The 17679-nt window shown below is 36.7% G+C and overlaps 1 protein-coding gene across 1 annotated transcript in view; it reads right to left on the bottom strand.

Moving 5' to 3' along the window:
- Window positions 1-17679, bottom strand: part of LOC145535589 (uncharacterized) — a 263139-nt gene that overhangs the window by 232249 nt on the left and 13211 nt on the right. The window contains exon 4 of the mRNA XM_081564020.1: window positions 12341-12407. Coding sequence (XP_081420146.1) covers window positions 12341-12407 — 67 coding nt within the window. The remainder of the gene's footprint in view (window positions 1-12340; window positions 12408-17679) is intronic.

Here is a 17679-nt window from a genome sequence, read left to right as displayed (position 1 = left end):
AAAGAAACCAGCCTAAACTCATCTCAAACATGACACTTAAAGCAATTCAATACCATTCCACATTTCACAAACAGACATGAAAACACATTTCACTCCATCAATATAATTTGCAGTGCCCAAGTAGAATCATGCCATGATATCCCATAAGAAGCATAATTTAGAATGGACATAAATTTACATTACTTAAAGGTTCAATTATTACATTAAATATATGACTATGTGGAAAAATCTCAGTGTGTTTGGTACAATCCCCTCAGTCTAATATATTAGAATGAATGAGGCAAGGCATCAGGAGATTTTTGTTCTCCCATTTGGGGACAGCATAGTTATCAATATCATTGTCATTTATCGATTAACTCATCCAACATACATTTGTAAATACTTACTAGATGCTAGGTATATAGCTAGATGCTAGGGTCTGGCAGTGAATAAAGTTTATATAGTCTCCACCATCATGAAGATTATTATCTCACCCTCACTAGATAAAATGTACTGATTGTCCTTTTAAAGCATTGGAACTCATTAATTCAGGATCAATTTAAATCCCTTTCCCCCTAGTAGCTCACGAAAGATATATAATACTCACCCTGATAAAATATATACACTTGGCTACAAATGGAATAGTGCACACATGCAGGAAAAGATGGACTCCAAAAAATCTGGTTCCAAAAGTGATTTGCTCACTGTTGCTAGAGGTAGGAGGGAACTCATGCCTCAGTAAATCACAAAACCAAAATACACTGAGTTCCTGTTATGGACAGAGCTACATACTAAGCTTTAGTAGGGGACTAATGAGCAAGATGCTAAACTGTCTAAACTAGGGGTAAACCTCATGTCAGTGATACAAAAAAGAAAGGAGGGAAGTGAAAGACATTATGAAGCACCAATGGGACACACTGATTGATTATATACAGAAAGCAAAGTATCAATACAAGAAAGGGGCAAAGAAAACTTCAAGATTTTAAGCCTGGGTAGCTGGAAGAATAAAGAAATGACTGACAGAAAGTGAGAAGGTGGATAGGGGATTCAACCTCAGAAAGATTATGACTTCACCATTAGAAACACAATGTGTTTCTGATATCTGTAGACTATTCAAGTATACAGGTGTGACAGGAAGGTGGAGATATGGGACCATGTACAGGAAATAGATTTTTAAAAATCATTTACATAAGAAATGGTAGTTAGATTCATAAAGGTAGACGAAATCTCCAAGGAAGAAAAGGCAGAGGGAAAAAAATAATAATGGATCTTGGGTATATCCACAGTTTGAGTATAAGAAACAGAAAATAATCCAGGAAGAAATATCCATTTTCTTTCTTTCTTTTTTCTTTTTGGCCATGCCATGCAGCTTGTGGGATCTTAGTTCTCCAACCAGGCAGCAAATTCCCTCACCCCCTGCAGTGAAAGCATGGAGTCCCAACAACTGGGCCACCACAGAAGTACTAAAATCTCCATTTTCTTTACTCAAGGAAACTTCACAGGAAATGAACAATACTGACATCAGGCAAAGAGAAGACAAGTTCTAGAACGGTGATACGAGTAGGCAAGGGATTACAGGACACAAGAAAACCAAGTTACTCTGATTCATTTTTTCTTTCTTTCTATTCAGGCTACCGCAAACATTTTTAAGACTTATTTCAGAATATACCTACTAGAATCATCCTTTAGAGGGGAAACATTGGGCTCCTTTAGTAGGTAGCACCAGTGGTAAAGAATCCACCTGCCAATGCAGGAGACTTAAGAGACATGGGTTTGATCCCTGGGTCGGGAAGGTCCCCTGGGAGAAGGGCTTGGCAACCCACTCCAGTATTCTTGCCTGGAGAATCCCACGGACAGAGGAGACTGGCAGGCTACAGTCCATAGGTTTGCAAAAGTCAGACACAACTGAAGAGACTTACCACGCACACAATAAAAGCACTCTACGCAGGTGTCTGAAAGTCATCTGCCATATGCAAAGGTCCAGCCCACTATTCAGATGCCTTAACTCAAGAGTTTCAAAATGTGAGCACCCAAACAAGAAAAACAAGTCAGATTTTTTAAAACTTGATTTCTTTTCTTAGTTGATTTAGTAACAAATAGAGATATAAGTGGTGCTTCCCTGGTGACTAGAATCGTAAAGAATCTGCCTGCAATGTGGGAGACCCAGGTTTGATCCCTGAGCCAGGAAGATCCCTTGGAGGAGGGCATGGCAACCCACTCAAGTATTCTTGCCTGGAGAATTCCATGGACAGAGGAGCCTGGAGGGCTACAGTCCATGGAGTCACAAAGAGTCAGACACGACTGAGTGACTAACACTTTCACTTTCAGAAATAAAACAGTAGCTGAAACCATATTTATATACTGGCCATACCACTTACTTACAAAGTAAAAAACACAAACTTGAGAATGAGAAGACAAAATATAAAATGAAGAAAGTACATTCACCCTCTTTTGCCAAATGCCAAGAATGAGAAAAAAAGATTCTATGTGTTTTGGCAAGCTGGAAATTTAAGATGGGAAATCACTATTTAAGGAATAGTCTACATGCAGCCCCCTTTCCAATTCAAGTCTTATCCAAAAGTATTATTATTAAAGAAATGATCTTAAGACATTGGAAGTAACTATCAATGCTACATGGATATCAAATTATTCTAGCACAATTTTATTTATTTCAATGATAAAATGAAAAGTCACAGAAGGCAAAATGATACAATAATCTATTTTTATTTCTATAAGAAATTTGACCTAAATTACATGGCATCCTTAAAAGCAATGAAAAAAAAAAGAGGGTTACACTAGCATTCAGTAACCTCATTACCTTGGATGGCCCCAACAAACCTGGAAGAGTGCTAAGGAGGACCTATGGTGAAAGTAAGAAACGAGTAGTGGGAAAGGGAAACAGAAAAAGATGTATTGAGAAAAAAGAAAGACTAGAAGGAAGGGAAAGCAATGCCATGACAAAGGTACCCAGTTAATATTTGTAAAGTGCTCAGAACAGTGCCTGATCCACAAATGCTATGTGTGTGTGTGTGTGTGTGTGTGTGTGTGTGTGTGTGTGTGTATCAGTTCAGCCGCTCAGTTGTGTCTGACTCTTTACGACCCCATGGACTGCAGCACACCAGGCTTCCCTGTCCAGCACCAACTCTCACAGTTTACTCAAACACATGTCCATTGAGTCAGTGATGTCATCCAACCATCTCATCCTCTGTTGTGCCCTTCTCCTCCTGCCTTCAATCTTATCCAGCATCAGGGTCTTTTACAATGACTCAGTTCTTCACATCAGGTGGCCAAAGTATTGGAGTTTCAGCTTCAACATCAGTCCTTCCAATGAATATTCAGGACTGATTTCCTTTAGGATGGACTGGTTGGATCTCCTTGCTGTCCAAGTTAAATAAGCAGGGTGACAATATACAGCCTTGACGTACTCCTTTTCCTATTTGGAACCAGTCTGTTGTTCCATGTCCAGTTCTAACTGTTGCTTCCTGACCTGCAAACAGATTTCTCAAGAGGCAGGTCAGGTGGTGTATATATATTTGCTAAATAAAGAATTCTATACTCGTAACACTGACAACAGGACTCCCTTACCCTTTGTACAGTCATTCACATGTTTGAAAGAAGAAGCCTAGAGCAAATCATTTTTCAAGATCTCCTGCAGCTCAATTATTTCACAGCTCTATGTTTCCCATAGTTGTAAGAGGTTTCGCTAGAGAAATTAAGTGAGGGTATTTGTTGATGCATCAGAATCCTATTTTCTACGTCATCAGTTTCCATTTTACCTAAGGGTATGCTAGAACTATTTCTTTTTGTTTGTTTATAGACAGCACTCATTTGGTAGATTTCCTAGAATTTGTGGGCCTTAGGTACTTCATCTAATACTAAACACATTAACAATTAGTATTCTTTAAACAGCCCATTCATTTATAAGGTTGCCCTGTCAGTAAGTTCTACTGTAAATCATTTGGTACGCTGAACTCTGTGTTCCCATCAGTAATGAAGTAGGCATTTTTATTCAAATGTAGCAGGATGTTCAGCTCCCAGGATAATGATTAAGCGAAGATCTCCTTTTTTATTCTGCAGACAAAGCAGATACCGTACTTACAGTTTAGGCTCTCAGGGACAAAAATCTTAATGGAGGCCAAGATTTCCTCAGACTTTATGGAAATAACCTTTTAAAAAGTTTGCATTCTGTAGTCCCTCTCTATGGCAATTCTGATATCTTTTTCCTGGGGTCAGAATATTCTTGACAAGCCTCCCACTCCCTTGCTATTCTTTAATAGTACTGTCATTTCCTCACTTCTCCTTCTAATGAATATTTCATCTGTCTGAAGGAATAATCATTGTGTGTTTACCAAATGACAAAATGACTTACAAAAATGTACTTAACTGAAAATCAGCCTTTCTTAGAATTACCAAACAGTCTTCTTTCCGCTCCTTTCTCTGCCTCCTCAAACTATTGTCAGCAATAAAATGAGTAGTAACTTCGTGTGCTCTCTTATGATTAAAACTATAAGCTTGATGCAAATTAGTACTCTTAGGTGGTATTCACATCATACCATCATACAGTATGTAGATGCGAGCTTACACCAGGGCATGCAAATAAATGCATCTTTTATTTTGTGTTCATACACAGTATACAAAAGAGTTGAACATCAGAGCACTTTTGAACAAAGCAGTGTATAAAAATAAATAAAATTAAGAAGGGCATTGAAAACTTGTATACTTTACATGAATTTATCATTGAAGGTTTACATCATACACTGTGAATTATATCCATCTCATTTAACCAGGTGTGAATTTTGCAAACAGGAAGAGAACAAATAAGTCATCTATTACACACAGTTATAGTCAGCCATGTCACTGAAAGTGTATCTTTTAAAATTAAAGTTCGCATGCAGTCATCATACAGATGAGTCTGGGAGAAAATAGGTAGCTGATGTGTTCTCAGAAAACAGCCATTTCAAATAATATAAGTCGAATAGCTTCATCTGACATGTGTCAGGCATCTAGCAAAAGTAGGACAATACTTGAAGGTCACAAATTCAGTGTCTATCCTATAGAAAAGACCCTGACTACTTCAGATAGTGCACCACACAGCAAGGGATTACATGGTCCCTTTGTACTTATTTTAGAATTTTTGTCACTGATTTTTTTTTTTTACCTTAAAAAATAATATACAGTGTTTCTCCATATACTTTGGAAGTATGTTAGGCTGAAGAAATAGTGATTTCAAATTTATTAAGGTGAGACGGAGGGCTGGAGTTTGTCTTACCCAAAAGGTACTTTGCTACATTCAGCTGTCAGGCAGGTTAACAATATTATGGGACTGAAATAACACTCCTAAAGAAGATCTGCTCAGAGAGATTTTCCAGAAACCCTAAGAGCAATTTCTATTAACTCTGATTCCATTTCCTAAACATCCAGTTCAGACTTTTTGTTGGGAAATAATGGATGCATTTCAGATTATGGCTTATCTATAAACACTCAGGGAAAGCCCAAGGCTTTCTTTTCAGCTTTGTAATTGTGTGTGTGTGTTTCCTGGAGTAGAGGAATAAGTACCAACCACACAATGCTTCCATTTTCCTTAAAAGACTGGCACTAAATGCTACAAGAAAATGAACTGAATCTACAAACCAAGTATTTCTGCCCCCATATTAAGGTGATTCTACAGTTTTCATGGAACTCTAAGCTAACAAGTGAATTGAGAATCTATACATATCTATATATCTCTATCTACTTTATCTGTCTGACTATCTTTGTAAGGATATATTCTATGCCAGAAAAGATCAACTTACTTGTACAACTGCCCCCTTGCAACAAAATCAAGTCAGTTTAATTCTTCTTGCTTAGTATCTGCTGCTTCTGCTTCTCTAAGGTCTCATAGGCTCTGTTTTATTCCTCATCTCACCATTGCATGTAGGTACTTCATTCTATTGCAAGACTTTTTCTTTGCTTACTCTCAAACTTACAGAGATAGCTTGTAGCTTTGGTGAAAAATCTGACCATTACTGAAATAGGCCACACAAAACAAAAGAAAAGAAGAAAAAGAGCAACCTACATGATGCTCTCTTACTCTCCCCTACCTAACAGCATGGATATTCTGCCATACTTTGATTTTTCTTTTTGGTGAAGTGGCAATATAGAGAAAGCTAGGTCATAGGAGTGTTCAAGGGGAATTTAAAAATGAACATGTTTTGGATTCACTGATATATACTATAAAAAGGATGACTGTCAGCTATGAGCAAATTTAAAACTAAGAAATCCTTATAGGATTGACTGCAAATATACAGGAAGTCACTAGATGAAAGTTCATTGTAACTACATCTGGACCTGTATCTTGACTATTTTGATTTTATACAAAGAAAGATGATGACTAAACTGATATAAGGAGATAGACTTATTTTAAATTTAAAAAATAAACACTAAAACCCAAAAAACTTTCAATTTTTTGAGATTTTCTCATTTGGATGTTCCATAGCCTTCATAAACAACTAGGTATAAAACGGAACTCCTTAACCTACCTCACCTAGACCTCTACTTTCACTTCTATCACCAAGGCAGATAGGTGGGATTAGGGTGGGTGGGGTATGGTTAGAAAAAAACAGTGCAAAAGTACAGGGTCAAGATATCTAAAAGCGGGCCCAGGACCTGACTACACATCCTACTTAAAGACCTTCCCTTGGGTCATGAAAAAAAATTTTCAACTCAGCCTAAACTTGATCTCAGTAACAGTGAATGGTATTACCTTCCATTCAGTCTCCCAAGTCAGAAATCTTCCCCTTACTCTCCATATCTAGTGAGTGATTCATGCCTACCAGTTCTACAAAGTTAGCACATCTCACATCTCAAGATCCTCAAACTGTAGTCTCTGGACCCATGGCATCAGCATCCTCTGAGAACTTGCTAGAAATACAAATTATTGGGCCCTACCTCATACTAACTGAAGCAGAAACTCAAGAGTAGGGTCTAGCAATTTGCAATTTAACAAGCCCTATAACAAACCCTCAAGTTTGAGAACCACTGTTCTCAACCTATCCCTTTATCATTGTTCCCACTGGTAATGGCCATCTGGCCCCTGTCATCTCTCATCTGACCTATATTAGTAGTTTCCTAAATGGTTTCCTGGCCATCAGAAGTTCTGCCCCCTCCAATCCATTCTTCATGCTATCACCCGGGTGAACCCTCTATATCACAAATATGGTTATTCAAGTCCTTCCCTCGTTCCTCTATGACTATAGAAGTGGCTTTTAAGCCATGTTCCTAGGTAAACTGGTTTCAAAGGTTGCCTATCAGACAAGATAAAAGCTCAGTGGGTAGTACAACAACCTTCAAAATTCATAAGTAGCATTAGAAAACCACTGGCTTCCTGGAAAAAGGAGATGTTCTTAGGCCAGATAAGTCCCTCTTCATCTGTCCCTAGCCTACCTCTGCAGCCTCATCTTCTCTCATGTCTGCCTTCTATATCACCCTTTAGCTGAAGAGGATGATTGCTGTTCCTCTAAGAGACCAGGCTATTTCATGTTTTTGTGTCACTGCTTCTTTTGCATAGAATATCTGCCCATCCCCACCAGTTGTTCATCAGATGAAGCCAAATTGCTAATCCCTACCCACCCTACCAGTGTATATTTATAGAATATCTCTAGTACTAGCATTACTTTCTTCATTAAAACTTTTCAGATATCTGCTTCTTATCCTTGTACTAGATGGACTTGATTAACCCCCCTGCTTTGTGCCCTAAGAGTGGTAGCTGGAGTGATAATTAATATTTATAGAGGATGTATAATTTTGTATACCAGCCACCATGTAGAGTGCTTTGTGTGTCATGTGCAGGCTATTTTAAACTTCACAAGTCTATGAGGTATTAAGTCTAATTATTATTTCATTTTAGAGGAGAGAAGACTGAAGTTAGAAAGATTATGCTTATTCTACTTACCCAAGGTGTACAGCCAATATATGGCAGAATTGGATCATCTCACCATTTAAACTCCAAAGTATTTGCTCTTAACTACTATAGCACAGGGACCAGGATCATAGCACACAAGTCAAGTAAGCAAGGAATAAGACAACAGTGGGTGGCAGACACTATGGAACTGAACAGAGTACTCAAGCTATAAACATTTTAAAAAGGAAGGGGAGAGGAGAGGAGAAGAAGAGTCCCAACTTGCAAACAAAATATGTCTGAGGACAGATCCTGAGCAGTAGGCCACTAGCTTGAGACTCTTATTCCATACTACATTCAATTTCCAACTTTATGCTTGTCATAAAGCCCCTACAAGGATAATTTATTAGGATAGTAGTGCCTATATCTTTCTCACTGCTGTAGGTACCCCATGAAAGAAAGAATTTTCTACTCATCACCTATCCATAAAGTCTTGCATCCTAGACTTCAAGGCAAAAGGATGACAGACAAGGGGATAGGAGGAAGAGGCATCAGTGTTCTATAGGAGAGGGAAAGAGGGCTACATTCTCCCTGAGACTTATGGTGGGAGCAACAGAGAATTGTCAGGTGTCTCAGGGATTGCATAAGTGATTGTACTTCAACAAAACAGGGGCCTGATATGGATATCTAGAAAAAATGATCACTAGACAAATATCTTTGTGTACCAAGATCAGCATGAACCACACCTTTCAGCCACAGCAATTGCTAACAACTAGAGAATTCTCCCCAAATTTTCTGTACTGGGAAAATCTCAATACACTAGTTTTCTATTGCCATTGTAATAAACAACCACAGACTTGGTGGCATAAAACAACACAGGTTCATCTTACAGTTCTCTAAGTCAGAAGTCTGAAATGGGTCTTGATAGGCTAAAATTAAGGTGTCAGCATGGCTACATTCCTTTCTAGAGTCTCTTGGAGATAACCCTTTTCCTTACCCTTTTCAGTTTCTAGAGGCTTTGCCCCATTCTTTGGCTCATGGCCACTGTCTTCTCATGCTGCCGTCTCTCTGGTTCTCTCTCTTCTGCCTCCTCCCTCTTCCACTTTTAAGGATCCTTGCTATTACATTGAGTTTACCAGTTAACCAGGAAACTCTCCTTTACTATAAGCTCAGCTGAATAAAAACCTTAATTCCAGCTGCAATCTTCATTCCTTTTGCCATGTGATGCAACATATTCACAGGTTCCAGGGATTAGAACATGGACATCTTTGGGGGCATTCTGCCTACCAGGACCACTGATTCTTACAGATTTTCTGAGTGGGGGCTATTTGAGATTATATATCTCATTGCCCTATTTGATTAGGTTTCTGATATGTGAAGCTCTTTAAATTTAGAAAAAGAATATGAATGCCATGAGCAAATAAATATTCATATGCAATCCACATATACAATACTTGATTATTTTACTTCTTTCTATATAGGTCAGTCCTCACGTCTCTACCAATAGTTTGTGATTGGGGACCATGTCCCTCATTGGTTTTTGTTTCCCCAGTACCTAGCACTGTGCCTGGCACATTGTAAAAACTTATAGCTTATCACAGTAATAAATAAATGAAAAATGCTTCCTCTGGGAAAGAAATCATAGAGTTGCATTTGTTACATATTTCAGAGCTGTACGTATTTCAGAGCTGTACATATCTTGAAAACTGAATCTAGTGCTAAAAAGGGAGAGGGAAGCTGAACATATACAATTTTTAAAAATCTATTTAAAATAGATATCAGAGGTATTTTTAAATTATTTCTAAAATGGATCATTCATCAGTGGAATAAGGAGCAAAAGAAAGGGAACTGTTCCCCTAAACCATATGAATTCTTACTTATATTTCATTTCAAATCAATAAGAGGAAAGTCACTTCTAAAATACTGTGATTCATGAACTTCATCTACCACTCCTCCACTTGGTTTGATCAGAATAGACATCTTTATATAGTATTAGAATTGTTGACATTTTATTGCATTACCATATCTCATTATTATGTATTAAATGCTATTATTTATGGCTACTCCTTAATCTGATGTGAGACAGAAGAATTATTGAAGGATTGGCATCTCAGGAATAGGCATTTTATAGGGAAGAAGGACTGACTAGGAAGAGTCAATGGTCCTTCAGCTGCCCCTCAGATCATTAACTCCAAGCGGTTATTTACTCCCAGGCACTGTCCTGTGCCCAGGGTGTTATTGCTTTGATATGTAGATGAAGGAGTATATATTTTAAGTGCTTTAATATGAACTCAATGCTCATGAAGGGTGCCAGATCAAAAGCACTGGAGTCTGAAGTCATCGGGTTATACACTTGACTGGTTCCAAGTTTCAGAGAGATATTTGACTTTGAATGACCACCTTGCAAGAGGGAGAAAACATACAGTTCTGCTGAACTTCAAGAGATAGAGGAGAAGCACAACATCCCAAAGTTAAGCATTTTATCAAAAAGGAAAGAGACTACTAACTAACTGAACTTCTACTTGAATCAATTTAGTATAATGCCAATACTGGTGTGCATGGTGGGGGGTAGGGAGAAGTGGCTAGTGCTGTTAGCATACGCAGTTGCTTTCAGATAAAAAGTAAATAAATGCCCTATTACCAATGCACTAAAGCACTTAAACAAGCAGCAATCTTTTTAACAACTGGTATGTGTATTTCAAGTTAATGGCTATTCTTGACTCCATTTTGCATACTTGAGAAGAGCCCTTAATTTTATAAAAGTCATCGACTGCTTTAGCATGAAAAAGGTTTTGTATAGATGTGATAAAACCAAGGCTCAGAGCAGATAGGTGACCTAGGAGGACCATATCACTCTTATAAGACTGGGAATAGATCTTATGTTTTCTGATTGACAGGCAAGGGCTTTTCTACTATACCAGGTTGTCTCTCTAAGGGAGGAAAAGCAGCTGCTCTCTGAACCTTTTAAATATTTAGTGTCAATTATTTTCATAAGTGTGCCTTCTTTTGGCCTGCTAGGCATTTTTCCTCCATTTGGAGCTATTCATTCACATTAGCTTTGCAAGACTATCATTTTTCACACATTTAAACTTTTTTAGTATGAAAAAAAAATACCTTTCAGTTAATATTACACAACTAGCAGACTCAAAATTCCCAAATTAAGAAAATTATTTTCTTGACTGAATGACACATCTTCCTTCCCAGTAAGTTTTTCTTTTAATGTCATTTTATTTCCTGACCTTACTTTTTTTTTTTCCTATAGTGAAATGAGTTTTTTGGCAATGGTATTCCCTTAAAGACAGTACCTCTAGAAGAATGGCAAATAGAACTACATGCGTAGTTAAAACTGACAAATCTATTTTACATTCCCATAACAGACTAATCTCAATTAACTGAAACCCAATTAAAAAAACTCTTAATGCACTTGTACTGTGTTTTTTGAAGGACAAGGCAAATTCCAAGATTTTAAAGATTTCATTTTTATGTAACTTCATTATTTAATGTTCTTTAAAGAAAGTATGAAGTGATTCCAAAAATATCACAAATACAGATCATTCTTTGATTTTTTTTAATAAGTGGGGTGAGAATTAATGTTTGAATCACGATGCATAGTACTGCCAGATACAGGTATTGAAGGAAAAAAGTCACTGCTTCCTATTCCGTACTTACTAAAAACTTAACATTGATTAATATTTTTAATAAGAATGAAGCCCAATGAGGGAAGTCTTTTAAGTAACCGAAGATTTTGATTAATCTGAAAATCTCCCTCATCTTGCCACATTTTCTCACATATTCCATGTAACACAGGACTGCATATAGAAGCAATCGCTTTCTCAATATTCCAGGTGAATTCTATCTGTGTTGGTATATTTACCAAGTGAAAAGACACAATGACTTCTAACCAGTATGGTTCCATAGATGGATAGATGAAAGGAAGGAAAGATGGAAGAGTAAATAAATAACTGCAACACCATGACAATACAGACATTTTACTTTGAACTCTCCTAAAAAATTAAAACATTCATTTCAGGAGGCAACTATTTATTTTGTCATCAAAGCAGTATTATCTGAATGGAAATATTTTTGCCATTGTTATGGAGAAACGCCATGTTTATTTGCAGTCAGTGGTAACTACTAAATGGTTTAGTATACATCATCAATGGCCAGTGTTATTCCCTTGTACTCTGCAGATGCTCCCATTAGTTAAGGAGTGTCTTGGTTTTAGCAGTTGTGTGTGGAAAAGGTCACAGAATCATTCAAACACAGAGGGCAGCCCATACATTTGGATTTGCAAAGACAATTATGGAGTACAGACACAAGATTATCTATACAATAGCCAAATTTTTTTTAAGTTTAAAACAATGCATTTCATTTACATGGCACTCAATAAATATAACATTATTAAGGTGGAACATTCTGTTCTTTTCACATCATATATGTGTGTGTTCAATTTCCAAAGTAAGTTTCAGTGTAGAATGTACATACCTTGATAGATCCAGAAGTTATGAGAATCGAAGAGGAGACAGCTGAATAAAGGTCACCCTTGTAATTCCTGTAAACAAATTAGGCCAAATTATCCTTCAAACATATGTACAAGCAGGTCCAAAGTAGTCCTTACATAAGGGAAAGGAGAGAGACGTGTAGGGTGGGGGTGGGAGTGGGCATGGGAGTTGTGAATATAAGGCTTCATTTTGTAATTCACAAAGGATAAAGGGGTCAGTTTCTTAAAAGATCTGCTTGAAACACCAATTATATTAACTATGCTGCCAATAATTTCTTAATTATGAATGAGTATACATGAAGGGCTATGGAATTCTCACCCACAAAGACTCTCCCAAATTAATACTATTTAATTTTCACTCAATATACCATTCATTTTGAGATGAAATACCCGCAATTTCAAGACCTTTTCACCAATGTAGACAATTTATAACAATTGCAATTTCTTATATCAAGGTAGTCCTTTACAATTTATAGAAAACTTTCATATACACATTTCATTTAATTCTCAGAACAACTTTGTTATAAGATTAGGAAAGTGAGGCCCGGGGAGGTGAAATGGCCTGCATAAAGTCACATAATGTGGTCAGTGGCAGAGCCAGGACTAGAACCCGTGTCCCCTCACTTTGGTTTCCCAAGTTCCACACAACTTTCCTTATTCAAGTTATAAGTCAGAGTATATGTCTCCACGTGCACACTTGTGAGCATGTGTGCTAAGTCATGTCTGACTCTGCAACCCCATGGACTGTGTCGCCTGCCAGACTCCTCTGTCCATAGGATTTCCCAGGCAAGAATACTGGAGTGGGTTGCCATTTCCTTCTCCAGGGGATCTTCCTGACTCAGGGATTGAATCTGCATCTCTTGTGTCTCCTGCATTGCAGGCAGATTCTTTACAACTAGCGCCATCTGAAAAGCCCACAAATGTGCACACTTGGTACTGGCGAATAGGGCAGGAAGTGTACCCTGTAATGAACCCCATTAATTTACTCCACTTGACAGACTTCTCCCTCTAATTGATATAGGGCCCTATATGAAGTCACATAGATGTTTAACCTAAGAACTTTATCTTTTTCTTTTTAGCATTTTATTTTGTGTTGGGTTATAGCCGATTAACAATGTTGTGATAGTTTCAGGTGGACCATGAAGGGACTCAGACATACGTATACATGTATCCATTCTCCCCCAAACTCCCCTCCCATCCAGGCTGCCACATAACATTGAGCAGAGTTCCCTGTGTTATATAGTAGGTCCTTGTTGGTTATCCATTTTAAATATAGCACATGTCCATCTCAAACTCCTTAACTATCCAGATCTTCCCCAATCCTTAACCCCCCTCAGCAACCATAAGTTCATTCTCTAAGTCTGTGAGTTTCTTTCTGTTCTGGAAGTTCATTTGTATAATTTCTTTTTAAATTTCACATATAAGGATGTCATATGATATTTCTCCTTCAGCAGTAATGTAAACTGGTACAGTATTTTTGGAGGGCAACTTGGCAATAGGTACCAAAAGCCTAAAAAACACGCACTTTCTTCAATCCATTTACTCCATGTTTATATATTTATAAGGCAATTATCAGAGATGTATATACACAGAAGTATATATAAGAATTTTTGATGATTTTTTTTAATATAAATATTGGAAATTACCTAAAGCCCAATGATTGGAGTTTGGTGAAATATATCAAGGAACAACTATATGTTTTACTAAGAAGCCATTAAATATGATATGAGAACTGTTAGGATATTAATTGTCATTCCATATCATCTCTACCTATGGCTTTAATTTGCTGCTTTTAAATCATACTCTGGAAGAATTGAGGAAGAGGAGAATTACAATTTTTTTTTTACATTTTTGATTACTTTTTCAGCTGTGTCTCTGACTCTCTCTGTATCTTCATCTCTGTGTGTATACATATATAATATACTTTACTGACATAGACATATATTAACAATATATTGATAAATGAAAAAAACATATTATTTTCTAATTTTTCTAAAATGAACTTATATCACCCATATAATAAAAAGCTATATGTTTTAAATCCTTCAAAAATCCATTTTAGAAAATGTATTGTGGTAAATTAAAGCAAAAGAAAAAGAAAAGGAAAATATTAACATTCTAGTACTTTATGATTGGCACTTCATTAACCTGATGGCCCCAATTTATCAATTAAGTAATTCCCAAACCCATCTTTTTTAATATTTGAGGCAAAAGTCTCAATAATAAGGGCAAACAATTTAAATTTTCTACACAGTAAATCAATACAGAAGACAAGATCTAAAAGCAATTTTTAAAAAATGTAGGTCAGTAACATCATTGTCACCTTTGACAAAGATCACCAAGGTGACCTTGCAATGATAATAGAGTATAATATTATTAGTAATGATCTCCATATCCAATACACTATATATATATATATATATATATATATATCATTCATAATAAACTAAAATGGTGCTCTTGATTGGCTGCAATCTAATTGCCCAATGTGCATTTTTCATCACTGTTCATGTTGCTCAAAAAAGATATGCTTCTGCTCAAGTGTTCATGTAGTTCCATAATAGTGCTAAGTTAGAATCTTTTAAGGGAAGACATTTCAGAAAGTACTTAGATCTAGACTACAAAAAGTATTTCTGGCTCTTCTTTCACATATACCAGAGCCAGCCTGTAGAAATTGGCTTCACACTCATCAGGCTGATTCTGCAAGGCAGCTAGCAAAATTGCTTTAAAAATCGGACTGTCCTATATGCAGCATTTTGCCTGGGTGAGATACACAGAGGACTGGGAAGCAAGAGGGCTTTAAAATCAGATAGCTCTTCTCTGCTCACTTATCAATTGCCTTCTGACTGAGCCTTTAGGAGTCTGTCTCTCCCCTTATGATTAGAGAAGGCCAGTTCACACAATCTGTGTAAGATACCGCGAGTCACTTGCCATCACTTACCAATTCCCAACATGTACCACTTCCCTTACCTTTTACCCCTTTATTCGACTCAATAATTCATCACCACAAAAAAACTGCTGACTGTCTTAATACTGCATGAGGGCTAGCTACCCTTAGAGGAAAAAAAAAAAAAAAGAATGTTTGACAGGGCCATCATTGAGCACAACCAGATGATGCATAACAGAGGCAAAAACAGCAGGAGCCACAAATGTTAGAAATGCATCTTACAGAACTATTGGTTTTGGAGGTAGGCTAGAGCCTATAAGAGGAGTCCTAAATCCAAATCTGAAAAGCTCATTAAGAGATCTAACCCAAACTTTCATTAGTGACACTGCCTCTTGTTTGGGCCCACCTAGAGAATAATATTCTACATCCTTCAGTTCTCAGCTTCTTAAAGTGAAACTACCATCTGAGATTGGCTAAGGCTATAAAATGCATACATTGGAGGTGAGCAGAAGAAAGGTCTAAAAATCTGATTCAAGAAAAAGGACTTCCCTGGTGGCTCAGCTGGTAAAGAATCCGCCTGCAATGCGGGAGAAGACCTGGGTTCAACTCCTGGGTTGGGAAGATCCCTTGTACTCATATGTATTAATTTGAACATGTTTATATGTGTGTATGGCTAGATCTCTTTCTCAGATGCATTTAAAAAGTATAACTCCTACTCATTTAGAAAATGGGGCTTTTTAAACTTGTTTTTCAATAATTACTCAATTACAAACTAATTGTAACTAAAACACCAAAACACCTACATTAACACTATACTTTCAAAGGACTTTGGGATGCATATAAGTCACACTTTATTTTATGAGAGGCTTTTTACATATTGCTACACATGCTTTGAAAACCCTAATGCTTTTTTTCTAATGGGACGTTTACTCAAAGACCTTGTAGAAAATAATTGTGTTAATGACAGAGACAGTTTCCTCATTACAATGATCAGTGTTCTCAGACAACTAATGCTGCAGCACTCTGTATTGTCACTTTCTTCCTCAGGGCCAGGAGAACTTCTAGGTTTACATTATTGGCTTCAGCTTCTGTTTTTCTGGCAATATGGGCATCTCTAATGATGAGACCTGCCAAAACTTGTCAATGCTATTTTTCTTCTTTTCCATTAGAGGTGACTGTGGCTGAATAGCCAAGTAATCTATAGTCTAACTACACTTAATTGTTTTTACTACATGACATGAAGAAATATAGTGAGTAATCACTTCTGTTTTACATGAAGTAAATTGCTAATGCTTTCCACAGCAATATGAAGAAGCCTTAACTTGCCTAATCGCCCTCAAACCCTGTTTAAATCCTAACATGATAAACTCAACCCTCCTTGATTCTCCAGTGAATGAAGACTAGATTGGATCAGTGGACCGCAATTATTTTCCCTGGCTGTAGAACTCTTCAAAATAAAGCAGCCACACAACAGTTGGCCCCAATTACAATTGGTATAGTCCTCAAGGACAATAGGTTTATTCTCCTTGTTATTTATTACCTAAACTTCACGTCTAAGGTGGAAATATTTATATTTGTGTTTTTGCTTCCTCTTTGTTTCATAAACGTATTTTTTCTGTAATGAAAATTATATAAACATATTTTAGAAAATCTCAAAAATACAGAAAGGAAAAACATCACCTACCACCCACCTCCTCTAAACAAAGATAATTATTTTTGGTATTTAATCTTTTTCCAGTCTTTTTTTCTTTCTTACATATTGGGTATATATAATTGTGTATTCTGCTTCATTATTTGATAGTATAACATTAAACATTCTCCTTTTATCATAAAATATTTGTAAACATCATTTTTAACTACCATAAAATATTACATTGTCTAAACATATCATAAATCACTTAGCAATTCCCTTGCTGAACATTTAAGTTTCTTCATTTTTTTCACTCTTACAAATAATGCTTGGTGAAAATTTTTGCCAAATAAAGCTTTTTCTGCTTTTTGTACTATTTCTTTAGGACAAATTCCCAGAGGTAGAATTACTGGGTCAAATGGTATGAGCATTTTTAAGGCTTTTGGCTGCAAGCTTCCAAATCTATACCAACTAACATTTCATCATGTCCTGATTATTCATTCATTTATTCAACCAATTCCTATTAAACATCTACTATGTACCAGGCTCTGTGCTAGGTGACATGGATGCAAAACAGATACCCAGTCCATGCAGTGAGCAAAACAGACACCAAGTCCATGCCCTCAGGGATCTTATATATTAATAGATTTGATAAATATAAATAAACATACAGAGTGATACCAAATAGTGATGAGCAATATGAGGAAAAATAAAAGCAGATAAAGGCATAAAGAGGACTCATTACATAGGATGGCCATGGAATATCTCTATGATGAAGGAAAACTTGTTCAAAGTGAGAAAACTCA

This window comes from Giraffa tippelskirchi, chromosome X, assembly GCF_054371585.1.
Source record: "Giraffa tippelskirchi isolate mGirTip1 chromosome X, T2T-mGirTip1v1.2.pri, whole genome shotgun sequence".
NCBI lineage: Eukaryota > Metazoa > Chordata > Mammalia > Artiodactyla > Giraffidae > Giraffa > Giraffa tippelskirchi.
The sequence above is the reverse complement of the archived record's forward strand: the minus strand, read 5'-3'. Positions and strand labels throughout refer to the sequence as shown.